We start from the raw sequence: 27,015 nt of genomic DNA on the forward strand, positions 1-27,015 counted from the left end.
TTACTGATGCACTAGCGAGGTCACTGGCATTCACTTTGTGGGCTTTCTGTCTTACAGTGGCCCACTCCCATCACACGGCAACACTTGCAGCTCTTTAAAATAAAAAGCAAAGAAGAAACTGAAAGCCAGCTTAAAAAAATAATCAATCTACAAAATTCACCACTATCAATAAAACATTAAGTTTATAAAGGTTAGAAATTAGGAGGGAAATAAGTAGTGAGGCCTCAGTCCCCATCACCCCTCCACAGTGGATGACGAAGCACTGAGAGAGGAGGGAGCCAACTCAATCTGGCACACACCATGAAGTCACAAGGAAGACAGGTCAGACTTTGGCAGATAAGATATGGGTTTTTAAGAGCACTTACTGTTTACTTCAGAAAGACGGACTCTAAGGAAAAGCGAGACTTTGGACTCGCATTACTTCCACACAGGTAAAAACCTTTCAAGTAATTTCATTATCCACTGCCACCTTTAGAAGAACCAAAATTTAAAATATTTAAAGACTTTAAATCCCAGGTTTAAAAAATGACAGTCTAGGCCTTCCAGTCCTCTACTGTCTCAAGTCACACCATGGACGGCTGATCTGGGATGAACTGAAGATGGAGAAGGGGGAAGTGACACGCCTGCCAAAGCATCTCACCAGACAGAATCACACCAAGAGGTAGAGGATTGCATAGATTGTGTCAAAATCAAATATTGAAAATGCACTTTAAAACAGCAAAATTTGTGTATAATGCATTAGCATTATAAACCCACAGGATCCCATTCAAATTTTATGAATAAACAATCCATTAAATAAATAGGGCTTTTCATAAAGAAACTGAGAATGTTTATAATTAGGAAAGGAATGAAGAAGTCCAAAGAAGAGGAACTGTAGGCTTTAGGGAACGGACACTCCACTCTGAGCCGGCCTGGTGTACACAGGACATCTGGCCAAGTAAGCACGGGAGGGCACTTACCCACTTCCACCAAGGCAGGTCCCTTTAGGCCAAAACCAAAGCAGCAACAGCAATTAAACATCTTAAAGTGGTTGAGTCCTGGGAAATCATCCAGAACCTCTCTCACTAGTCACTGAAAGGCCTATTCATTATAGTGACAGCCCCGTATCACAGAAGGACACACAGTGTCAGCAAGGTGGAAACACTACAGCACTGTCAACTTTCTGTCACTGAGACCAGCCCTAGGCGCACTGGTTCCCTAGTTCTTCTATCACAGACTGAATAGTCTTCTCAGGATAAACAGTCATTTAAAGTTTGACAACAAGGAACGCAGGGTAATACAATACAAACAAAACCAATGTGAAACAAACATGGGATTAGTATAACTTACAATTTTAAAGTATATACTTCATTTATAAATATCTCTAGTCGATATTCTATTAAGGATCATAAATATTCAAGTGAACATTTGAATTTTCTCTGTAAGAGTTCAGAATTCTTGAAGTCTTAGACACTTTGTCTGCTCAAGGTCCAAAGCTAAAAGGCTTCACACAGTCCGTTATGTCTACAGAGACATAGAAAAGTCTTCATTACCTCCTGTGCTGTAATAACGCTTTAAAGTTCTGTAATTCTCTTATGCTTGTAGAAAGCCTACAGGAGGAAAACAAGTGCTTGTTAGTAAGGACAGCGATGAGATGTGTACACATTAGAATAGCTGATACCGGATCCTGGAAGCAAAAATCTAAAGGAACCAAACACTAAATATTGAAAATTCCATTTTATTTATTTTTTTTTCATTGCATATATTTGGGTTTTATTGCTGGAAAACATGCAAAACTAAAACTGGGATAATGCTGAACATCCACAAAGTTCCCAACTACAGAAAATGCCAAAATTCTTATGTTCAAATCTATATATCACAGAGACACTAAGTGTGCTCTCTTCCACTGTCTGAAGAACTAAGTTCAGTATACAAAGTGATGCAGGCAGGAGGATCTAGGTGTTTAGAAGGAGGTAGGCACCATTGTGCTATAAGGTAAGTTAACCCTTACTTGAGCAGACAATTGGGGGAAAGCCTAGAAATAAAATCTTTCTAGGCCTACCCTGTATGGAGTATTTTAGAAAAAGGAAGTTACTTTATATTCTTATATTAAGTCTTTCAATCTCTGGCCTCTGGTTTTTGTTTTGTTTTTAACTTTAATTGGAATTGGATTTATTTTCATATATGTATACAATGTGCTTTAAATATATTCTATCCCTACTTCTGCTTTCTCCATTCTCATCCCTCACCCATCTCATTAATGTTTTGTTACCCTAGTTTTCTTTACTTTAATGTCATTTATACAAACATGGTGTGTGTGTGTGTGTGGGGGGGGTAGAAACCGCTCATTCATTTCCCAAGTGCCCAGACTCAAATAATAATGTAGAAACTATATTAATTACAACATTGCAACATTGGTCAATAGCTTATGCATATTTCTAGCTAACTCTTACATCTTAAATTAACCCATTTCTATTAGTCTGTATATCACCATGAGACTGTGGCCTACAGGTAAGGTTCTGGCCAGCAGCTGGTGTCTTTCTCCTTCAGCTGCTACATGGCATCTCCCTGACTCCACCTACTTTCTCTCTATATCTCTGTTCGGATTTCCACCTGGCTTTACTCTACTAAGCCATTGACTGAAACAGCTTCTTTAATAACCAATGGTAATAAAACATATTCATAGCACACAGAGGGGACGCCCACATCATCTGTGTTGTGTGTATAAAATCTGTATCCACAAATGACAGAAAACATCGTCGTTCTAAGCCTGATGTGATTCACTGTCTTGAGTTCCATCCATTTCCCTACAAAGGGTAAAACATCATTTTTCTTTATACTATAAAACAAATTCTGTATATATACTACGTTTTCACTATACTATTAGACAGTGATGGCAACTGGCTCCAGGGGTGGTAAAATGATTCAGTTCTGACTCTGATGTATACTGTTTGTAGCTCTCTTGAAGCCAAAGCAACTCCGACCTAGTATGCGGTCAGGAGTAGAGAAACGTGTTCACCTCACTGACAAGTGACTCATGGGATGCCTGTTTTGACAAGAGATAGGAAGTGCAGAGAGAGCACAGAGAAACAAAGGATGGAGCAAACCTATGAGAATTCACTTTAAATAGTTATGCTGTAATTCCATTAAAAGTGACAAATCACAGGGCTCTGGTTCTTTGGGCTTGCTTAGAAGGGCAAAGGAAGCCAATTCATCTTCACATCAAGACTACAGATGAGAGCTAGGTGTGGTGGTGCACGCCTTCAATCCCAGCACTCGGGTGGCTGAGGCAAATGGATCTCTTGAGTTAGGAGGGAGTCTGTCTGGTCTACAGAGTGAGATACAGGACAGCCAGGGCCATACAGAGAAACCCTGTCTTGAAAACAAAACAATAACAAAGACTGTAGATGAACGACAGAAACAGTGCCATGCATGGCTCACAAGTCCCTCCCAACTCCCATTACCTATCTACATTTATGGTACTGTGTAAGTGATTGCTGGCTCAATGAATAAATAGGCAGCTCAAACCCAGAAATAAAATTCTGGGATGCAAAGAAATCAAAAACCTACAAGGTCATTTTTCCTAATGTAAAAAATTCAGGGTTAATCAAACAAAACTCCAGTATGCCTTTAATCCCAGCACTCAGGGAAGCAGAGGCAGGCGAATCTCTCTGAGTTCGAGGCCAGCCTGGTCTACAAAGTGAGTTCCAGGACAGCCAGAGATACACAGAGAAACCCTGTCCCAAATAATAAAAAAAAAAAAAAAGACAGCCAGCTAGCAGGTCGCAGGTTGGCTCTGAAGAGGAGCCAAGGTTTGCTGAGATGCACTGCTGGCAAATGACAGGTCAGGATCCCAGGACTCCAAAACCTGATTCCTAGCCAGCATTCCCTAGAGGAGAAGGGGCTCTAGACAAGAGCTAAAGCTAGGAGGGACATTTCTGAGAGCCAGTGAAACTTTGATGGAATGTTTAGTTTGATTTTTCCTTAATTTAATTTTTATATTAAAATGTTTAAGTTATTTAAGACATTTTTCATTTCAATTAATTTACATTTTACCTAGTTTCTTGTTATTTTTCTTCAAACCTCAAAAATGTGTAGGCTGAATGTATCCTGCGATGTGAACCATCACCAGCTGCTACCTTGTGAGCTGTATGTCAATTAGCACAGACATCTTCACATAGAGAAGAGCTGGACATAGCAGCTCCCACCCTAGCACCCAGGGCTGAGGCAGCCAGAGTTCCAGGTCAGCTTGCACAAGAGCAAAACCCTGCCTAGATAAAAACACGTGGAGGAAACAGGTGAAGGCTTGGCATTAAGGTGGGACATAACTAAGTTATCTTTAAGTGATCGGTCTCCTTTGAATTTAAAATCACACTCATAAAACATACACATTAATCCCTGTCATCTGGTTCCAGTTTAAAAATAAATTTTCTCCATGATGTGACTTACTTTGCCCTACTGTTACAACACTGCATACAATTTCCTGATTCTTTTCCTTCTGCTTTATAACCTTCAACACTGCATAAATCTCCCTATAAATTCAAATTATTTTTATACCCATTTCTGATATAAGAAGCAGTGTATGTTTCCTGATACAGAAAGAAATGGGGCAGGAATGTGGAAGAGGACTCCCACACACTGTGTAGGCAATACAGGGCAGGGAAAAGGCTTCATATCTTTGATTACTTCATCACATTCTCCTCCTGTCTACTGCTATACTACAGCAGGCAGTAAGTAGCTGGTGTAAGAGGTCCTTCTTTCTATGTGTTGCTTTCATTGGATGAATAAAGAAAACTGCCTTGGCCTTTTGATAGGGCAGCCCTTAGATGGGCGTGGTAGACAGAACAGAATGCGGGTAGGAAGAAGGCAGAGACAGCCGCCATGGAGCCAGCCGCCAGGTCAGACATGCTGAACTTTCCTGGTAAGCCATGGCCTTGTGGTGAACACAGATTATTAGATATGGGTTAAAGCAAGATGTGAGAGTTAGCCAATAAGAGGCTAGAAATAATGGGCCAGACAGTGTTTAAATGAATACAGTTTCTGTGTAATTATTTTGGGTATAAGCTAGCTGGTGGGACACAACCCGCAGCTCCTCCATACTACAAGTAGCCAAATAAAATAAAGAATATTAGGAGACTCTTTCCCCCATCAAACTGAGAAGTTAAACTGAAAGGCACTGGTACTGGAAACTATCAGTTCTTCCTGGGACTGACAGAGAACTGACTGTAAGCCTGAAGGTCACACTAAACAATTTAAGGTTTTTTTTTTGTTTTGTTTTGTTTTGTTTTGAGACACACTTTTTACTACTTAGGCTAGGTTGGCCTTGAACTCATGATCTGCCTTCCTCAGCTCCTCAAGCTGGGGTTGAGTGTGTGCCATCACACCCAGCATTTTAATCTTCTGTTAGCAAGCCAAACCAAAGCATACCTTTGGGGAAAAAAGACAATCTGTGCAGTATAGTGAAGCCTCGAGGGAGTCAGGTCTCAGCTGTAGGTGCAATTCTTACCTTCCAAAAGCATTTAAAAGAGCAACTATTTCCTGCCGAGTGAGCTGGAAGCCTTTAGATGGACTGTTCTCCGGAAGTTTCTGGATTTCTTTTTCAGAGAATAGTATCTTCAAGGCAGTTCCTAAACCCTGAGTCTAAAGAGAATATTCATAAACTTACAATTAACGTCACACAATAGCTACTATGAAGAATTGCTCAGTAAGGACACTGAACACCCTATGAGGGAGCTGGAGACATGGCCCAGCAGCTAGGATGCTTGCTGCTCTATCCACTGGCTCATAAGCACCTGTAATTCCAGCTCCAGGGAATCTGACACCTTCTACTGGCCTCTCTGGGCATGTGAGAGCACATGCGTGCGCGCACACATACACACATACACACTGCCCTAAATATAAACAAGGGAAATAATTTCTTTTTAAAATCCTATGGGTTGAGCTTTACGACACAGGGCTGGATTATGCACGAGCAGTGTCTATCCCCTCACAGGTCACATGCACACAAACACAACAATGCTCAGGAAAACTTGATCAACCTGATGCTTGTTGAGCATGTTTCTGTTCCAGATGACTGAAGTGCCTGTTTTTATCTTCAGAACACAGTGCTGACTCGGAATCTTGAAAGCACTACTACTTTTTTTTGTTGTTGTTGTAGTGTTAGGGGATCAAACCTGCTCTACCTCAGCTCTGCACCCCAGACTTCTTAAACACAGTTGCTGCATTTAGAACCTTAGCAATTCAAAGTTCCAAGAGTATTGCAACAATAAGATAGTTCTCAGCACTAGAGGAAAAGAAAATCTTGATTTCAGCACAGCTTCCTTTAAAATAAACCTATCTCACCAGCTGGTGCAGAAAGATCACAAATTTAATGATGCCTTGAGTACAAAGCAAGACCTGTATTTAAAAAAAAAAAAAAGAAAAATACCCACACAAACAAAAATTTTGCCTTTTGACTTTCTGTACTTATCATCATCTTTGGAAGAAAATAAGGTAAAAAATCAAATAATCCTCTGTACACTAAAGATTAAGGCCTGACACACAGAACTTTAGCATTTTGTTTCACCACTGAAACAAACCATGTTCAAAATTGAATGTTTAGGGCTTATATAACCAACTTTAAATATGATGGTACTAAGACATGGGATACAAAAATGTGCTTGCTCATGAACCAGTTTAGTAGTGTTATCTTTCAGTAACAATACAAAAAAAGCCATGCTTGGATCTCCTTGTTTCCAAACACTAATTCATTGAACAACAAATAAATCTTGATAAAACTAAGCAGCTGGGCAGTGATGATGAATTCTTTTAAACCCAGCACTTGGGAGGCAGAGCCAAGTGGATCTTTGTGAGTTCAAGGCCAGCCTGTTCTAGAGAGCTAGCTTCAGGACAGCCAGGGCTATACAGAGTAACCCTGTCTCTAAAAACAAAAAGAAAAATAAAACTAAAGCAAGCAGAAAAATGTAAGGCTATGAATATGAACAGTCTGAAAAGGAAAGACAACACACACCTGTAATTTCCCCCACAGTCTGCATTTATCACATCCCACACAGTCCATGATACGGGAGATGTTCTTGAAATGTAACCGGAATTCCTCCTGGTGTGCAGAAAATACCAGAATTAGACTTTTAAAATTAAGTTACATTTGGTTGAATTACATATAGAATAAAGTTTTGAAGTTTACAAGCGATTAAGTTGTTTTTCAACAGTAAAAGCTCTGACTCTGTATACACAACATAGTATGTCACACAACAGACATTAATAGAAGCCAATATCCCTGTGCACATTTAACACGCTTTACTGAGAAGACACCTAACCAAGGGCTGGAAAGTCAACAGTGTGAGAGAGGCCTTTACTTGTAAGAACTGAGTTGTGGCTTACATTGAATGGCTTCTAAAATCTACTTTGTCGGGGTATTTCCTCACAGCAACAGAAAAAGGAACGAGTATAAAACGTAACTCAGACTGTTGGCCATAGAACAGATCCAGCCGTAAACCACTCAGTGCTGTGCTGTGACATAGGTCCTCAATCAACAGTGATCACTATAGGGAAATCTAATCAGACTCGCATCAAAGTGTTGGACAACTAGGAAAGTCTGGATGACTAAGATGAAAATACAACAAATGGCTCCCACAATACCCCTGTTACCTTTAATGACTTGGCCCCCTTCTTGTCACCTGCAAACATGGATTTCTCATCAAAGTGCATGGGAAAAGACCTGATGAAATGACAAGACTATTAGTAAGTTACTAATGAAAAGTCCAAGGGCTTGTCCTAGTGCTCTGCTAAAATTTTATAACCTTACACACATTTAAAATCTGCTATTTATGATGTAGGAGGGTGACAGTTCATGCATACACAGTAAGACTACAGCAAGCTATTCTCTCTTTTGGGTTTGTTTTTTTCGAGACAGGGTTTCTCTGTGTATCTTTGGAACCTTGTCTCAGAACTTGCTCTGTGGACCAAGCTGGCCTCAAACTCAAAAAGATTTGCCTGTCTTTGCCTCCAAGTGCTAGGATTAAAGGCGTGTGCTACCAATACCCAGCTAAGACTGCAGTATCTTAAGGAAATTAGTAAAATTATTTACAAGTGAAAAGCAATCTCCAAATATGCCAACATTTGTATTCTTGTATACATTAATGTGTAGTTTACTTTAGTCCTTCACCATCTACCTTTTCCTTCGTGCCTTTTGTAACACAGAGAGCATTGTTTTACAGACTACAGATGATTTGAACAGTTATGTTCCAGAAGGAAGCGAATAGCACCTTGTATGCTCACTGTAATGCTTATGCACTTACTATGACTCTACAAGTTTAAGCAGTAACTGAAAGAATACCAAATCAGTAGAGCATTTTGATGCTACATAAAATCTTTGGTTCTTTATTAAAATATACATAGCCTATTTGCAAGTGTAAACCCCTCTGCAGCCAAGCTTTAGAGAGGCTTTTTACTCAACATCACTAAAACTCCTGTGGTAATATTGCTCCTGTGTTCCTCGGCTCTGCATCTCTCTTTGCTAATGTCTGGAGGACTCCAAAACTGACATTTAAGTCTTACTTTGTGTCCTGAAAGATGCTAAGAAGAAGAGTCTTGGTGTCGGCATCTTCTTCCAAGTTGCCAGTGTAAAGATCAACAATTGAGCGCTCAAAATAAGGGGCCACCTTTGACAAAGCACGAAGCTCAATCAAGTATAAAAAGTAGAGATTCTTCAGCCTTCTTGGACCCTCCCCCTTTGTTTCCACAGGATCAAAGCGGCGTTTGAATTCTTTGATGTTAGGTCCCCAACTAGGTTTACCCCAGGTTTCTGAAAATAAAGAGAAATATATGTTTTTTAGTATAAAAAGCGTTTTTTTTTGTTTCGCTCTGCAGAATATGTATTTTACTTTCCAACACTTTTTACAGTATCTTAGAAGTAAATTAAGTCTTCATTTACGAAATCGAATTACCTTCCAGAAGATAATTTGCACACAGATGTAAATTGATGCTGGCATGTAGTCCTGATATAAGCTTATAGAATACTCTCTTCTCAAGACACAAACCTATTCAGAAAAACAGAAAGAAAAAAACAAACCATGCTCATTAGATACAGAATATTTAATCAAAACAGGCAGTACCTGGGCTTTAGATTAATATTTAAGAGCACTGTTATGGCTGGAATATGCAGTATCCCTGCAGGCTCAGGGTTGGGATTCTTAGGTTTGTTTTGGTGGGGCCTAGCTGGGAGAAATACAGCAGTGGGAGCAGGGCCTGAGGGGCAGTGTTATTCCTGTCTGCTTCCTGTCGCTCTCTGCCTCCAGCCTGCAGTACAGCTGCTCTCTGCCACACATTCCATCAGGATGTTCTTTTCACACGCTCAGGGCCAAGTAGCCATCGAGTAAACCCCGTGAAACTCTGAGCAACATTAATCCTTCTGCATGTAAAAAGTTTCTGTCAGCCATGTTGTGCTGTGAGACAATGGTCTTAGACCTGCAGGCCCAACCTGGTGACTGTGCCCACGAAGAGCAGGCAAAAGCTTCTACCTCTTGCTCTGCAGTAACACAAAAAGCCGTCCTACAAAGGCAATTCTACCAACTTCTATTCTAATGGTACATAGCAAGTTCGACCAGCAAACTTAGGGAGATCACTTCTATATTTAAGAGCACTCAAATTAATTTTCAATGATAGGCTTAGGGGACACTGAATATATGTAAACATGTTAGATTTTCTGCTGTCACAGTTGCCCTGAATTAGAATATCTCTGGGCTGTTTTCAAGAACTTCTCCAAAAAAAAAAAAAAAAAAGAACTTCTCCACCAACAGCATAGGTGGCAGCAGTTACTGTCACAGCTCCAGCTGAGGAAACAACCTCAGAAGACACTGAACCAGTTGCCTATACCTACATGAGCTCTTAGGAACCACACACACATCCAGTGCTTCCAAGCAGCACGGTGGAGTGAAATGGTTGGTGCACAGGGCCTAAGGTCAAACACTGTTAGATTTTATTTTCCTCCTCCATTATCAACATTCAAGTGTTTCTCTCTGAGTCTCAATCAAGAGTGTTCAACTTATACCTCATGTGTTAACTCATCCCAGATATCTATAAATGCAGTCCAACATGCCTGTAGACCCCAGTATCAGGTCACAGTGTCAAATGTTGGACACCCCTGATCTTACTTTCCACATTGTTCATCTTTAAGGTAAACTTAAGCTGTGCATCATTTTCCAACACAACTCATAATAGTAGTCACACATGTTCACTTTAAAATGACCAGTATATACATATAAGTGACTAAGAACAAACAGAAATTATGTTCATAAGAAACACAGGCAGCTAACAACTCACAGAATCAACTACTTAGAGTTTAACACTTTGTTGGAAGCTCTAGCTATAAAACAATGACTTCCCTCTACCACTCAGCTTGCTAATTCATCCTCCACCAATATAAAACAGTATAGTGCAAGTTCAAAAGCATCATAATCCCAGTTACTAACCAAGGCTGTTAAACTCCTAGAGTATCTAGCTTTTAATTCATAGTATTCTATATTGGTAATATGGAAAAGACGAAGGATGAAAAATGTGTTATAAACTATATTGCTTTAAGTTTTCATTAGGCAAATGTGGACTGTATGAACAAGGGTACATACGTACCATCTTCTACATTTAATTCTCATTGCCTTGTTTTACACATCACAAGTGCTTCCTTCCTAAGAGAAATCCCCCTGCTTCAAATGCACACTTGTTTGCTACTTACATAGGTTAACACCAAGGAAAACCCAATAACCTGTTTAGCCTGCATATTCATCTGGTACGGATTTTTGACTGCTAACATCCTCAGGGTTTTCACATAATTTTATCACAAAATATAATAAACTAAACGTTAATTTCTTTCAAATATTGTTGAGTATCAGTTGTCTAAACAATGAACCACAAATTAAAAGTTTACCTTCTAGCCAGGTATAGAATGATTCTCCTTTAAAAAAAAAAAGAATTTGGTTAAAATATTTTAAACATTTGTGTATAAAAAACAAATTTAGGCCACTTAAGGACTACCTCTAGGGATGCCCACTTCTTTAAATAGTAAAACGGGCATACATTTCTAGGAAAAACCCATATATAATTTAAATAACTATGGAGAGTGTCCTTACAGATATCTTAATTATTAAAATATATAATTTTAGTGTAAGTACTAAAATATATCTTATTTACTGAAAGTTTAAATTCAAATGCATGGGAGCAAACACTTAATGAACTTAAATCTGTCGGAGGTAACAAGCATAGTATTATACCAGCAAAGAATAAATACAAAAAATAAATTATAATTACTCAATTTTTCCTAAGCCAATAAAGCTAGGTGTGTTTCCTCAATAATCTAAGAGTAAACTTCAAAGGATAATTTTCAATGTAATTCTTGTTTAGAGTGACTGTGACCCAACTGTATGGGCCCTAAGACATCTCCTGGGACCCAGAGGAAGGTGGTAAGGAGCACAGAACTTGGTTCCACAGCAGCCGTGAGCTGTCTAAACCAGAGGTCTGCTATACAGCATGCTGACTAGAGTTAGCAACAATGTGTTGTGTTCTTTTTTTTTTTTTTAAAGATTTATTTATTTATTATGTATACAACATTCTGCCTCGATGTATGCCCGCACGCCAGAGGAGGGCGTCAGATCTCAGTACAGATGGTTGTGAGCCACCATGTGGTTGCTGGGAATTGAACTCAGGACCTCTGGAAGAGCAGCCAGTGCTCTTAACCTCTGAGCCACCTCTCCAGCCCCATATGTGTTGTGTTCTTACAAGTGGTTTTTGCCACAAAAAAGTATGTGTATATATATAGAGAACAGTAATCTTGTTTAGCTATTCCCTATGACACATGCTCCAAAACACTGCTGATAAATGTACAAAATTTTGTCATTAAAAGACAGAAGCTTCTGGCTCAATAATGCTCTCCCGAGTTAGGAAGGGAAAAAGAAAGGGAAGTGCTGCTGTACTTCTGAGAGAATGACAGAAAACCTTGCCCAGTTTCAGGGAGCTCCTCTGCCTCCTGAGTGCTCCCCATTCCACCACAAAACAGCTGACAGCCTTTGTAGTACCTCCTCCTCCTCCCCTTGCTAAGGGCTGTTACCATCCCACTTCCTTACCTCCACTGCTACTCCCATTGATGATGAGGCCTCTTAACCCATCCTTTAACGACTTCAGTCTTTGCACTTACTACTCAGCTCTCGGGTTCATGCATTTCCTCCAACAAGCCTGCACTAGCTAGTTCTACTGCTCTACACCTGCTCCTGTACTTCAGCATTCACCTCACAGGCCATTTCTCCAGGAAGCTTTTCTCATCATGTCCCATCATACATAAGGTGCTCCGTTGCACCCTTACTGAGTCACACCTGCTGGGGTCTGTGTCTGAGTTTCCGCATGTTGCTGTGTCAGTGTGTACTTACTGAGTCACACCTGCTGGGGTCTGTGTCTGAGTTTCCGCATGTTGCTGTGTCGGTGTGTACTTACTGAGTCACACCTGCTGGGGTCTGTGTCTGAGTTTCCGCATGTTGCTGTGTCGGTGTGTACTTACTGAGTCACACCTGCTGGGGTCTGTGTCAGTTTCCGTATGATGCTGTGCTGGTTGTGCACTGCATTTGCTTTCCTCTGTGCATCCTTGGCTCACAGAGGGAAGGCGTGCATTTTATACATCCTCCCAGTCTGCACAATGCTACTGAACACAGGTAAGGAGACAGCAACTGAAATAATTTTCTGGCTGTTTTGCAGCCAAATGCTAGTAATTAGTGTTTATGAGATTAAGCACTACATTGAAAACTGAGAATGTAACTTTCAAAGTCAGTAAGTAAATAAAGAAGTCACAAATTATCTGGTAAAAATAACTTTGCTACATTCCCTCAGAATCTTCACGTAGATTAAACAAATTATTCATAGTGTACATGGGTGGGAGGCGGGGTCCTGAGTGCCACAGCTGTGTGGAAGTCCCTGGACAGCTAAAGGGATCTGCTCTCTTCCACCATCGTGTGGGTCCTGGGGATGGACTCAGGACATCAAGCTTGGCAGAAAACATCTTTACCACCAACCTTCAAAATTTTGTTAACAGAAAATGGGGAAGTGGACTTACTTTCTATACTAAACATTTAAGTAAAATGGTAAAATGGTCTCTAAGCTTTTTTCTTTTTTAAACATTAAGACAACTTCATTATTTAAAAAAAATCTCATTTTTGGTCACCATTCATTTCTGAAAAAAAAAAAATAGGCTAAGCCACCTGCATTTGGTGAAAAGAAGAAAAACACCAAAAGTTAATAGTAAAAAGGTTCCTTCCATGGTTGAAGTAAACACGAGTTTCAACTCACCATCATCTTCCCCTAGAGGAGAAAAGAGAAAGGACATTACAAAGTGCCTTACCCTGCCCAGATTCAGTCCCACTAATGTTAACACACAGCTTATCCTCCCTGCTAAACTTTTCACTGGACCATGAACTCTGATCACTACTGCAGGCATCCTGCAAATATGAGCCTTGTCTGCAGGCCAAAGAGGGCAAGATTCCCACATTCTATAAAACAAACAGGAGGAGGGAGGAGGAGACAGGAAGAAACTGACAAGGGAGAAGGAGCTGGGCCTGGTGACACTGCACAATCCCAGACACTTGGGAGGCTGAGGCAGGGCCGCACCACTGAGGCCAAGGCCTGGGCTCTAAGGTGAGTTCTAGTCTGGGGTGGTGGCTCAGTCAAACTCTGGGGAGCTGGGGATGCAGCTGTGAGTGTGCGTGAAGCCCTGGTTTCCATCTCCAGCACATTAAAAGATCAGGAAGCAACTGAAGTGGGCAGAGGCAGCTAGGCTCAGTGCTTATCAATACACAGACATCCTTCAGTTTCCACGCTTGGGACTCTTTTGCTCAGACAGGGTCAACCACACTCTCCTGCAGTGGGAAAGGCCCAAAAGCTGAGCTGGCTCCATGCTGCTCACCTTTGTGCCTTTGCCTGACAGATTCTGGTAGAACAGTTTATTTTTCAGAAAAAGGTTCTGTTTCTCAAAGACTTTTGGAAAAATAGTTATAGAAGCCTAGAGCTGCCGGGTGGTGGTGGCACACGCCTTTAATCCCAGTACCTGGGAGGCAGAGGCAGGTGGATCTCTGAGTTCAAGGCCAGCCTGGTCTACAAGAGCTAGTTCCAGGCTCCAGAGAAACCTTGTCTCTAAAAACCATAAAAAAAAAAAAAAAGGAAGGAAGGAAGGAAGGAAGGAAGAAGGAAGAAGGAAGGAAAGAAAAAGAAGCCTAGAGCTGGCACTACTTCAGGAACACAGTGGAAGAAATGCTGAGCAGGCAGAGCCCTTCTAGCCCCACCTGTCAGCAGGAGCTTCCACACCCTCTGCTTCCACTTGTCTTTAATGGTCTCCTATTTTTTCTTTTCCTCCTTCCCTACTGGCATTGTTGATTTTTTACTCTCCTCATCTTTGTAGCAGTTTCTAGTCTAGTTTACGGTAAATGGTAAGTGTTTCTTTGGATTTGACATATTTTGTTAAACAATTGTATTTTCTACTTTGAAACAGTCACCACAGAAAAGGTCTGAAGGAGGGATGGCCCTTTGTCCTTTATACAGCTTCCGCGGTGTCAATTTTTAAAACATTTTGTGTAATTAAGACATTGAAGTTGAAAACATAAAAGTTATGACATAAACAGCAAGAGACAAAAAATAAGTCATGGCCACTCTGCTCATAGTCCCAACTTTTGCCAGTCCGTTTCAGAAGGAGCTTGGAGAACAGCATTTGCCTTGACAGAGTCAGCATCTAAGAGCAGTGCTTATGTCAACCACTCCACATCTACTCAGGTCTCGGGCCCAAGATATAAATCTACTTAGGCATTTCAACTTTTAACTCAGTCCTGGCCTAGACTCTGGAATAGTAGGTCAGCTACAGGGTCAATCCCAGGGATTAGCTGCGCCTAGATAAGAGGATGAAGATGTCCCCACTGACCATAGCATGCTACACCTGAACAGCACATTAGCTATACATACATGTACCTTAAATAGCTATGTTTTTACAGTAGGTTTGTCTGGTACTACAACCTCAGTAGCATGTGATGTGGATTAAGTTCTACTCAAACATGGAGGTTGGGGAGGGGTCACCACAACATGAGGAACTAAAGGTTAAGAACCACTGAACTAGAGTGTTTAAAAATGGGGGCCAGGGGCTAGGCAGTGGTGGCGCATGCCTTTAATCCCAACACTCGGGAGGCAGAGGCAGGCAGATCTCTGTGAGTTCGAGGCCAGCCTGTTCTACAAGCACTAATTCCAGGACGGGTTCCAAATCTACACAGAGAAACCTGGTCTTAAAAAAAAAAATCAAAAATAAAATAAAAATAAAATGGGGACAGGGGACAAGGCCCTCATTCTCTCTTTTCTTAATTTACTACTGTGGGGCAGGACCTGAGCCTCCAAAGTTGAAATTTCTCAGGAAATCTGAGATTCATATAGATTCCTCACATCTTCTAATCCATCCTACAACCAGGCTCCTAGCTAAAGACCAGAAGACATCTAGTCTATTAACTCATGCTTGTCTTAATCACTAAAATTAAAACATAAAATTGCTGGTTTACTCTTTTTCAATTTGAAAAAGTATGAAATGTATGGAAAACCCACCTCGGCTGGGTGCCAGAGGATTTAAAGGACGATACACAGACCGAGGCCTGGGAAAGAGCAGAAGGTGCAGCTGTAAAACGGTTCCCCACAGAAGCAGACACCTGCTCCTCCCTCCCCGCCCTCCGTCACTTTGTTACACATCCCAGTTCCCCACAGAGACAGACACCTGCTCCTCCCTCCCCGCCCTCCGTTACTTGAAGCAGTTCTCCTCGTAGATGCTGTTCCACACCCTCCATGCCGAGGAGCCCTTGTAGCCAGTGTACCGCTCTGGGTTCAGCAGCAGGTCCACGTACTGCGCAGCAGGGGAGCGCTCATCTGCCGGGAACAACAGGAAGACAGCTCAGTGTCACTACTCACCTACATGTCACTTCCAGCTCACACTGCTGCGTGGTTAACCCCCGTGACCGCACTTGACCCTGAATTTGTACAACTTGGACAAGTTACTCAAGAGAGGAAAGAACAACTTCTTCCTTTTCTTTGGCATCTCAAAGTTCACTCAAGAAATGCAACATTCTCTACCTTAGTTATAACCACCCAGGAATAAAAAGAAATAACAGCATCAGATTTATGTGATTTCTTTTCTTTCTATAATTACCTATCTCAACAAAGACTAGGAAACATTTTGTTACATCTTCTATCACAAAGATTTTCCCATTATTCTCTATAGAATGAATGATCTGGTCATTAAACTTCCTCTTCCTTTCCTACCTGACATTGTATTTTTCTGTCACTGAACAAGATCCATTAGCTATTCAATGACTTTGATTCCCATAATCACAGGGGAAGCTGGCAACCTAACACAGCCCATTTGAAGACTACCTGCTATCACAATGGAGGAGGAATAGAAAGGTAACAACAAATTGTTACTATAAATGAACAGAATAAAACAGGTAATGGAAACATGCAAGATTTTATCTCTAACCCTAATCCCAAAGATATTGCACTACACAAATTAGGCACAAGAAACAAGTTACAATTAGATATTAAAAACTCACAGGCAATTTAATTTGAATTGATGTCATTAATTTAAAAAATCCTAATAAAAAATAAAACCTCAAGTCATGAGGTCTTAAAAAGCATTTCTTTTCAGGTATAAGAATGCAGGAAGTAGCTAATTGGTACAGGAACTGGTGAAGTTGTGGATTTTAATACCTGCAAAACAAACACAAACCTTAAGAGGAAAAAAGTATGTTTTTCCCCCCTTTTTGTAATTAAATAAGAATTGCTAAAATTTATTATTTAATTTCTACTTTTTTCCAAGAGTACAACAAAAGACAGGTTTACTGGGTATATTTCAAGGGAGCAGGGCCAGGGCAGGAACAGAATGGCCTGCCTCACTTATTTCTAACTTCTGTATCTTTTATTTCTAAATCTTTGTATATGGGTATTTTTGCCTGCATGTATGTTTGTGCACCACACATGTGCAGTTCCCACAAAAGCCAAAAGGGGGTGTCAGATACCTTGTAGCAGAAGCTACAGATAGTTGTGAGCTGCCACATGAGTGCTGGGAATTGGAAACTCAGGAAGAGCAGCCAGTGCTCTTAACTGCTGAGTCACGTCTCCAGCCCCAGTTATGTATTTTTAATTTCTTTTAGCAGTTTTTTAAACTCATCTGTAAGCCGGGCGATGGTGGCGCATGCCTTTAATCCCAGCACTCGGGAGGCAGAGGCAGACGGATCTCTGTGAGTTCGAGACCAGCCTGGTCTACAGAGCTAGTTCCAGGACAGGCTCCAAAGCCACAGAGAAACCCTGTCTCGAAAAACCNAAAAAAAAAACCAAAAAAAAAAAAAAAAAAAAAAAAAACCCAAAAAAAAACTCATCTGTAAAACAGATTAGTTATATATAAAACTTCTTAAATACCACTGAAGGTCATTAATGTAATCTCTGATATAAACATGTGTGCACACATACATACTCTGAGTGTATACATGTGAAACTAAACATGTTCAGGGTCTGCTATGAACGTGTGGGCGACACTAACACCAATCTCCACACCACAGAAAACCCACTCTACTATAAAGGGAGAAGATTCTGACAGCAAACCATGACGATTTACAGTATATTTTAGTGGGTCAGCAATGTAGCTCAGTGAATGCATACTTGTCTAGCATGTATAACACACACACATACACACACACAAAAAAAATCATCTAATAAAGTGTTTTAAGGAAACTTTTAAAAAGGTGTATAATCAAATTACATCAGCTTAAAAAAACTCCTTAAATAAAACTTTTGTTCTTGGTTTTCCTTCATTTTAAAAATCTTTTAATTCTTTTTAAAATCATGGAATGGGTAGTATTTGTTAACTTATGCTAATAAGGGGGTTGGTAAGCTATCCAACAGCTATCTTTTCTGTTTGACCATGCTAACCACGTAGACATCGGAGGGTAACCTTGGCTGCCTGTTCTGCCTCTATCTTGAGATAAGGTTCTTAATGTTCACCATGCCCTACCTCATGTGAGTGCTGGAGATTCAAACTCAGATCCTAGCACTAAGCTCTATATGGCTAAATACTGGAGCCATCTCTCTAACTCTGAGTAGAATTTAATGAAATGCCTCCTTTTAGTGTAATATACAGTCACAGAATACGAAAATCTCTAAAATAATCATGCTTAATCTTTTAATGTAAAAATTATAGTGGGTTTTGTTTAGTTGGCTCATCTTTTTAAGATGAGGTCTAACATAACCAGGATAGACTTGACTTCTATGCAGCCAAGAACGACTGTGAATTTCTGATCCTCCCTCCTCTGTATCTCAAGCACAAGGATCACAGACATGAGCTGTGGCCCAAGAAATGCCTCTAGTGTTAAGCACTCAGCATACCTGAGTGTCAACCAGAGCAAACAAAAGAACAGCAACAGAAGGTGGCTCTGGCAACCCATCAGTTCCACCCATCACAATGAGGACGCTGTCTGCTTCTGTAGTGTTACATCTAGATTATCATGGCAACACTTTCGCCTCAGTCCTCATCTTGACTCTGCTACAGCACCAGTCCTCGTGGGAGGAACTGGGTCACGGGTGGGCTCTGAAGTTTCAGGAGACTCCAGCCATTCCTGGTATTCCCTCTCCCTGCCTTGTGCTTGAGGATCAAGATGGAAGCTCTCAGCTATTCCTGCCACCATGCCTTTACTTACCACCATGGGCTCTAGCCCTCTGAAACTGTTAAGTCCAATTAAGTGCTTTTTTAAAATGTTATCTTGTATAAGCTGCCTTGGTAGACTTTTGTTTTGTTTTGTTTTTTAAACCACAGCAATAGAAAACTAAGACAGTCTAGGAATCCTCTTCAGTTATTACAAAGCAGCAATGACCACCTTAGATCCCTAAAGGACTTAGGAAGTTTCTGCTGTCCATTTCCATGTAGTCGAGCTTCATGTTCTTTCCTATTTCCCACAAGTTAACTCTGCACTAAAAACCAAAGAGAGGCCAAATGAATGACTTGAATGCACAGCACAGTGCAAATATTCTCAGGCAATTTGTGTTTCTGTAATTTTCTTTTGCTAAGAGAGGCAGTAGTTACTTGTCTGACTGATTCTGCCCATGTGCCCTTCTAAGGGATGCTTGGAAAGAGAGGGCTACAAGGAAGTCAAGTCAGAGTCCTCCCTAGTACTGCAGGAATCGTTATGGTTTATTGAGACCTCCACCAAATTTTTATGGCCTGTTTATAGAACCAAGTGATCTGATGAGAAGGCCCATGGGATATGGCATGCTGGAATGTTCATACAGGTTTGGGACTCAGATCTAGAACTGTATCATGTCTCAGCCACTTGCTATTATATGATCTTGGGCAATTTATTTGCTTTTTGAGGCTAAAGTTTCTCAGCCATGGAATAGTATACAATCTACTAAGGAAACTATAAAGATCAGAAAGAAATAACATATCTATAGCACTTAGCACTGGGCCTCAAACATAACTCTCCCAATTAATGCCAGTATCAATGGTAAGGTTTCCACAGAGAGAGATCCAGTGTTAAACACTAATTTAGGTCATATTTTCAACAGTTTAAGTGTCTCAGAAAAGGCTTCAGGTTAAAGTGAAGATGAAACTTATTTTATTACCATCAAGTTCACAAAAGTGATCCTGTGAGTCGTCATATCTTGCCCAGTCAATGAATGCTTCTTTGCTTTCATTACTATGGGAAGGAGGAATAAAAAAATTATATTTGGAGCTGAGATATTAACATTGTATTCTAATGAACAAAAATAGAGACCATTTCTTGAGAAGATGCCACAAAGTCTAGCAGTAGTAAATGAAGGAATGATAAAAAAAGTCATGTGAAAAACAGAGTTATCAATTTCGATGAGTTGTTTATACTTCCTAACTACTTTGAAATGATTATTAGCCCTTGTTAGCACTCAAGGTCACCACCAAAACTGACATACAAACTGCAGTAATGTTATTTTTTTCTAAAACAGAAGATCAGCTTATTTTCTGAATTCTTTAAATTCAAGTTATTCTATATTTATAGAACCCCCAAATATTAAAATCATGACTTGGGCTGTGGTGGTGCACACCTTTAATCACAGCACTTAGGAGGCAGAGGCAGACAGAGCTCTAAGTTCGAGGCCAATTTGTTCTACAAAGTGAGTTACAGTGCGGCCAGAGCTACACAGGGAAACCATGCCTTGGGGAAAAAAAAAGTCAATGCTATTAACAAACTAAGTACAATTAAACTTGCCTTAATGTACTATTGATGGCGCCCAGCTTGTTGGCCTGCTCACAGTCTTCCAGTTCCTTGGTATTGTTTGCTGCCTGTGAATACTACAAGAGAATTCATACAAAGTTAAGTGAGAGTGATTAGCTCTTCTTTAGCAGACTCTATTAATGGTGACGTGTTCTATTGTGAAAATCCTTACTGCGGATTTTTACAAGGCCTGAATCTGTACGTATTAAGTGAGCAAAGGCAGAAAAAGCCACAACAGTTAGCAAGCATGTGCTGGTGATGATGTCATCTGGGAAAGAGACTGGATAAATATGTATCTAGAGTTTTACAGACACGTAAGTCCTTAGAGCGGAGTCTTCAACTTAGGCCATATCCCAAGGAAACATTTTTTTATATTATAATCATCTTAGTGTTTGTATCATTTTAAAATGCTGAGATACACAGACCTTACTGTCCAGCATCTCACTTCTCTCTTTTTTTTTGGTTTTTCGAGACAGGGTTTCTCTGTGGTTTTGGAGCCTGTCCTGGAACTAACTCTGTAGACCAGGCTGGTCTCGAACTCACAGAGATCCGCCTGCCTCCATCTCACTTCTCTTTACAGGACTAGGGAAACTATCATGTGCTCACAATGAAGTCGGGGGCAAAAATGCCAGTGCTTCACTGCAACAGGAAAGAACCTGAATGACTGAAATGTCCACGTGCAGGGAGGCTACTGTTAAGTCACACAAATGACTAGCACACTGCTGTGAGGGTGAACACACAAGATCCAGTGTGTCAACAGAGAGAGGTTTAGGAGCAAAAATAATGAGCCAAAATGTAAACTGAAAAGTATTTCCAACTTGAAGAAATTCATTACTAAAAATTTTAACTTCTCACAAAATAATCTGTATATTATTGTACTGCAGGCACATGCTCTGAAAGTGTGTTACTTATAGACAGATACGTATGTAGTAAGAGTAGAACCACATACGTAACTTCAGGAAATGGATGGCTCTGGGGAGGAGGAAGTAAATGGGATTAGAATGGTGTTAGGAACAGGGGGTGGGCTGGACTACCTTGCTATGCTTTGTTTAGTATAGCTTTGCAGCCAAAGTAAAGATGAGCAAATAAACAACAACAATGCATGGAAGAGATGGGTAGAACAAGAAGACAGCACACAAGGCAGAGAGAGAGAGTGGAAGATCTTCTTCGTGCATGTGTGTGCAGTAGTGGAAAATAAGAGTTAACTGCCAGCTAAGAACACAGCTTACTCACTGTAGCACCAATTCTAATTGGCCTTAATAATAAAAACCCAGAGTCAGATATTAGGGGGTGAAAGCTGAATATCAGAGAAGCAGAGCAGCCAGCTACTAGTTCTTACCTCTACAAAATCATCAGACAGAATGGGGTATCCTGTTTCTGCAAGTCCTCAGACTGAATGCTGTCTCTACGAAATCGCCTGTCTCCTCCTGCCTTATATTCGTTCCGTTCTCCACCCAGCCATATCACTTCCCATCTCCACCTCCTTAGTGCTGGGATTAAAGGTGTAAGTCACCACCACTTGGCTCTATGTCTCTTTTAGACTGATTCAATCTCGTGTAGTCCAGGGTAGCTTTGAACTCACAGAGATCCATCTGACTGTCTCCTGAGAGCTGGGATTGAACATGTGTGCCACCACTGCCTGGCCTCTATGGCTAACTAGTTTGGCCAGCTCTGCACTCTGATATGTAGGCAAACTTTATTTGTTAAAGCACAAATAAAATATCACGATTCATTTTTAAAAAGCACAAAGAATACCTTAACATCATTTCCAAGTACTTGGCTCAAAATATCTTGGCAATAATTTTCTTTATACAATGTAATCTGAATCTAACAGACACTAACTGAAACAGAAGACCAAAAATAGCTACTAGTATTTTTGCTGCAGTTACAGTTTAGAGTTTTTCTATCTAGAGATTCTGCAAACAGATGTAATTTCAAAAGAAGCTAGGCATGCATGGCCCCAGCACTTGATTCAAGAGTTAATAATTTGAATTCTGAGGCCAAGTGGCTCCATTCTCAGCTAAATTCATGGCTCTCTACTGCCCCCAGTATCCAGAAATTTTCAAGGAAGAAAAGTAACTTACCTTATTTGAACGCCCAGCTTTAATTCCAACTGGAATTTTACTCTTAAAAGAAAAATAGTAACATTACTTAGAAGACAATCAGAAGGAATGGCTGCTATGGAGGGAAAGAAGGGGAACAAAAAGAAACTGATCTACTTTGTTTCCTATGTTTGACTTCTCTATTTAAAAAATTATACTTTATGTGTTTGAGTGTTTTGCAGCGTAGATGCATGAACACCATATGCATGCCTACTGTCCATGGCAGCCAGAGAGGACAGACACTGATCCCCTGGAACTGTGGTCATGGATAGCTCTGAGCTACCATGTGAGAGCTGGTAACTAAAGCCAGGATCTGGGTAAGAGCAGCAAATGCTCTTAACCCCCTAAACATCTCTCCAGCCTCTGTTGAGTTTTTAAATAAAAACTTCATTTACATTTCTGATTAGAAATGTAACACAGATGAGGTTATAATGCACTACAGATGGAAAGTACCTGATCATTTGAATTTACAAATTAAACACTCAACTTAGAAACCTATTATGAGCCAGCCAGCACTGTGGTTCATACTTGTGATCCCAAAACTCAGTAAACTGAGGAAGAAAGACTGCCATGAATTCAAGGCCAGTCTAGGCTATAGGGCAAGAACCTACCTTCAAAAATTCAAATGCACACACAGATAGATACAGACACACAGACACACAAATACAGAATATCAAAGTCAAATTAGTCAGGTCTAGCTGTATGACACAGGCTGAGCAGGAACATATCGACTCCCAGGCCAACTTGGGCTATATAACGAGATCCTAACTCAAACAAAAACAAAGCCAAATTATGCAGGCCTGGGTGTGTAGCTCTGTGGCAAGGTGCTTGTTTAGCCTGTACAGGCCCTGGGTTCTGATCTCAGCACTAGCACCAAATGAAAACAAAACAAAACAACCTGGCTCCTGTTGCAGAGAACTCAGGACCTTCAGATTATGAGACTGATGCGCTGCCTACCGCGCTAAGGAGACGTGCTCCTGTTCCGGAGAAAATGAAACTGAAGACACGGGACAACAAAATGCAGTACTTAAACCTGACTGGATGGACAAGCTACAAAGCACAAGCATGTGGTCAGCTAATGATATGTGACGAATGAGGCTCAGAATGGTATCAATATCCTGATTTAGTTCATTCTGCTAACGTTATATACAAAAAAGTCTTGCTTCTAAGGAATACAGCAGTATTTAGAGCATCCAAACATAAAGGACCAGTCTGCAGCATGCTCAGACGGTTCAGGGAGTACAGCAAACAAGGGACCATGTGCATCCAGGGGATCTGGATAAAGATCTTAGATCTTTCTTGCACGTCTAAGATCACTTTCCATGAACATCTTATCTTGTTGAAAAAGAAGATAATTTTGCAAGAATCTTCCATTTACGATGACAGTGGTCCACACGCTCTTTCAAAAAACTATTTTCAATGCCCACAAACTAGCCTGATTTGGTAAGAAAAGAACTGAAAATTTAAATTATAGCTTAAAACTAATTGTTATTGAGGGAGAATCATTTTAAGTTAATTATGTTATATGTCAAAACTGAAGTATCAGAACTTGGGGTGTATCTCAGTGGTACCTGCCTAGTATGTGTGAGAATGTAGGTTCCTGTGTGTGTGTCTCAGACAAACCCCACCCACATACCCCTAAAATGTAACATTATCTTGGTAGGAAAGATAATGTTTATGTTTTATTTATATGGTAGTAAACATAGTTTTAAAGGTTGAAAAAAAAAAAGCAATGGGGGGCTGGAGAGATGGCTTAGTGGTTAAGAGCATTACCTGCTCTTCCAAAGGTCATGAGTTCAATTCCCAGCAACCACATGGTGGCTCACAACCATCTGTTATAAGGTTTGGTGCCCTCTTCTGGCCTTCAGACACACACACAGACAGAATATTGTATACATAATAAATAAATATAAAAAAAAAGCAATGAAACTTTACTCTAGGCTAGACTTTCTCACTTCATGCACTGAAATCCCCATTTTAAATGTGACATTTAAGGTCCTGAACTTCTCTTTTTGCCTATGAAACAAGATCAATGAAGCCCACTGCAGGTCTAATGCTAGAAATCCTTAGGTCTCCCTCCCATTTTAGAATCAAGACTTACGTCCACACACCGTCACCAACACCACTGGACACAAGAATCCCTCAACTCATCTTTCAAGGAGTCTAGTCATACGAGCTGAAAGCCTATGAAGTCTGCCGGTAAGTCCAAACACAAGGATACAGGGTTGTGATATTTTTAAAGCCCATGAGGAAGTCCCCCTTCATTATTATACTCTTAATTACTGTACCTCTGGACAGGGCTCCACATGACAATCTTTTATTGAGCAGTGGCCATCTTCTGCCCAGAAAGGACATGGTCGCTTCAGATTAACCTTTCGAGGAAAAACAAATCAACATTAGCAATTGGGTATGATAATTACAGAATGTTTGCCAGTGTCACTATGGTGACATGGTAGCGATGAGGAGAGAGGAGCTTCTTGACCCTGTGGCGCATACACAGCTCACATATTAAATGACTGCAGCTTTGCAGGCACCTGGGTGGCATGTTAACTTTTAAAACAAAACGATTATGGGTTCTCTGACACTGGAGCAGAGGAGCAGGCAGCTCGAATTCACTGCTCATCTGAAGTACAGTTGTCACTGGGCAGCCTTTTAGAATGACCTTAACATTCCCCAAATACCTGCGGTCACCTTAGCATCGGGGTTCCCACACCCCCTTAGTCAGTGTGTACTGAACACTGGCTATCTGTCAGACACCAGGTTAGGCTCAAGGCAAAAGAGAGCTTTCTCTCCCTAGGACTTACAATATCCTGAAGAAAAGAGAAATCAAATAATCGCACATTGTAGTACATGTTTCAAAGGAGAACCCAGAGTTCTGTAATAGTGCTGCTGATGGACGGAGCCTCTGAAGCAGTCGTACGTTAGGAAGATGAAAGGTGGTGGGCTTGTGTATTTGGCTACAGCAGTGGAGAGCTTTGTGGTGCTAAGAATGAAGAACCACCACTTCCACCATTTTTAGTGGGTAAAGAATGGACCAAAAGGACGGAGGTCAAAAGGTAAATACCGATTTCCAAATTCTTCATACAACAGGAAGCTGGTAATCCAACAGGACTTGCAGATGTTATTGCCCAAGCTAAAAATCAACGTTGTCTGTTTCCTCTCTTACTTGTTACTACTTTTTATCACCTTCATTTGCCTCTTGCCTAAGTTACCACAATAGTTTTCCACCTTCTGCACATAGCAACAGTTACATCAAAACCAAGGCAGTCCCTACCAGTGTCTGCTCAGAACTTCATCTCCCTTGGAGCAAATCCAAGCCTGCAGCAGCTCTACAAGCCCTACTCTGTAACCACTGGCATCTGCCTCTCCTTCCCTCATCTATTACACTACATTTCTGCTTGACATGCTGGGTTCCTGGAGTCCCAGCGCCTCTATACTGCCCATTCTCTATCTGCTTTGCTCCTACAGGGGGCTTTTTCTCCACCTTATTCAGGTCTCTCAACAGCAGCAGGCCTTGACTAGACCCTCTAAAGTAGTACTTAGAATGCAACCACCCCCAATATATTGCTGTATGGTTTCTGTGTGTTTGTATATGTGTTTGTGTATGTGCCATGTGTACATGCTCATGTTTTTAAAGCTGACCTACCTATCTCTCCAATCCTACTCCTCATTCACCTGCTTCTGTGGTCTAATTCTTCAAATAAACTAAGCTTACTCCTGTGTCAGAACTCTTACATCTACTCATTAATTTCCTTGGGATGTTTTCCGCAGATCTCACCACTACTCACACTTTCACATTAGGAAGGTCTTTCTCAAATATCACATTAGCATAAATGCCATCCTTTCCTGACCATTTCATCAAAGCAAGGCTACTTATCTCTATATCCCTTACCCTCCCCTGCTTCTCCACAGCACTCACCTTACATCTGACATTACTGTCTATTTACTTATTGTTTGTCTCTCCAAGCAGAACAAAGCTTTGCCCTATTCACTGCTGTACCCACAGTGCTAAGACTAGAGGCTGTCTGTCACAAAGCCATCAATATGACAATTGCCTAGCTGAAAAGGTGAGCGGCTCCATCTACCTCCTTGTTGGCTGAATCCCAAGTCTGCACACGTGTTGAAACCAACTCTGATATTTTTGCTTACTTAACTTTCATTTTCTCTTCTTCTGTAGCAGTCTTATAATTCCCTCGACAAACAATCATTCCTCGTGTCTCTGAATGGCACTGTTACCCGAAGTATACTTTCTTCTTTTGGTAAAGGTATCACATGACAACCTGGACTAATCATTTTCTCCTCCAGAAATTTGACTCTTGTATAAAGAACAAAAAATACGGGAAAACAGTTAATGTGGCCTGGAAGTTTGGTGCAGGGCTGATGGTACAGCTCAGTGGAACAGTGCCTGCCTGAATGTCTAGTGGCCAGAACCCTAGAACCACCACAGTTCTGGTGGTGTCCTAACGATAATGCCACTAGAGTCTGCTCCACTTTCAGCTTCCCTGAAGTGCACTACTTCAGTTTGTCTTTCAATTTGTAAACTACTTATTTTCTCTCTCAAACTTCTATTTTTTAGTCAACACGAGTGCCCTACTTAGGATACTCGGGCCTATTATTTCTTCATTTTAAAAATGTGGATAATAAAA

General features: G+C 40.7%; 1 protein-coding gene across 3 annotated transcripts in view; it reads right to left on the minus strand.

Annotated features, from left to right (window-relative positions):
* Positions 1-27,015, minus strand: part of Ero1b (endoplasmic reticulum oxidoreductase 1 beta) — a 39,885-nt gene that overhangs the window by 1,096 nt on the left and 11,774 nt on the right. For 2 of the 3 annotated variants that reach the window (XM_050142228.1, XM_050142227.1), the window contains exons 3-16: positions 24,658-24,741; positions 22,352-22,393; positions 20,262-20,344; positions 19,642-19,715; positions 15,780-15,900; positions 15,586-15,632; positions 13,303-13,314; positions 10,901-10,927; positions 8,925-9,017; positions 8,536-8,782; positions 7,627-7,696; positions 6,989-7,075; positions 5,486-5,619; positions 1,533-1,589 (exon numbers count right to left, since the gene is read on the minus strand). In XM_050142228.1, coding sequence (XP_049998185.1) covers positions 1,533-1,589; positions 5,486-5,619; positions 6,989-7,075; positions 7,627-7,696; positions 8,536-8,782; positions 8,925-9,017; positions 10,901-10,927; positions 13,303-13,314; positions 15,586-15,632; positions 15,780-15,900; positions 19,642-19,715; positions 20,262-20,344; positions 22,352-22,393; positions 24,658-24,741 — 1,178 coding nt within the window. Of the gene's footprint in view, positions 1-365; positions 1,590-5,485; positions 5,620-6,988; positions 7,076-7,626; positions 7,697-8,535; positions 8,783-8,924; positions 9,018-10,900; positions 10,928-13,302; positions 13,315-15,585; positions 15,633-15,779; positions 15,901-19,641; positions 19,716-20,261; positions 20,345-22,351; positions 22,394-24,657; positions 24,742-27,015 lie in introns of all 3 variants that reach the window. The other variant, XR_007591705.1, reaches the window with a different exon arrangement.

The sequence above is a fragment of the Alexandromys fortis genome, unplaced genomic scaffold, assembly GCF_014885135.2.
Source record: "Alexandromys fortis isolate MF-2015 unplaced genomic scaffold, M_Fortis_MF-2015_v1.1 scaffold_5, whole genome shotgun sequence".
NCBI lineage: Eukaryota > Metazoa > Chordata > Mammalia > Rodentia > Cricetidae > Alexandromys > Alexandromys fortis.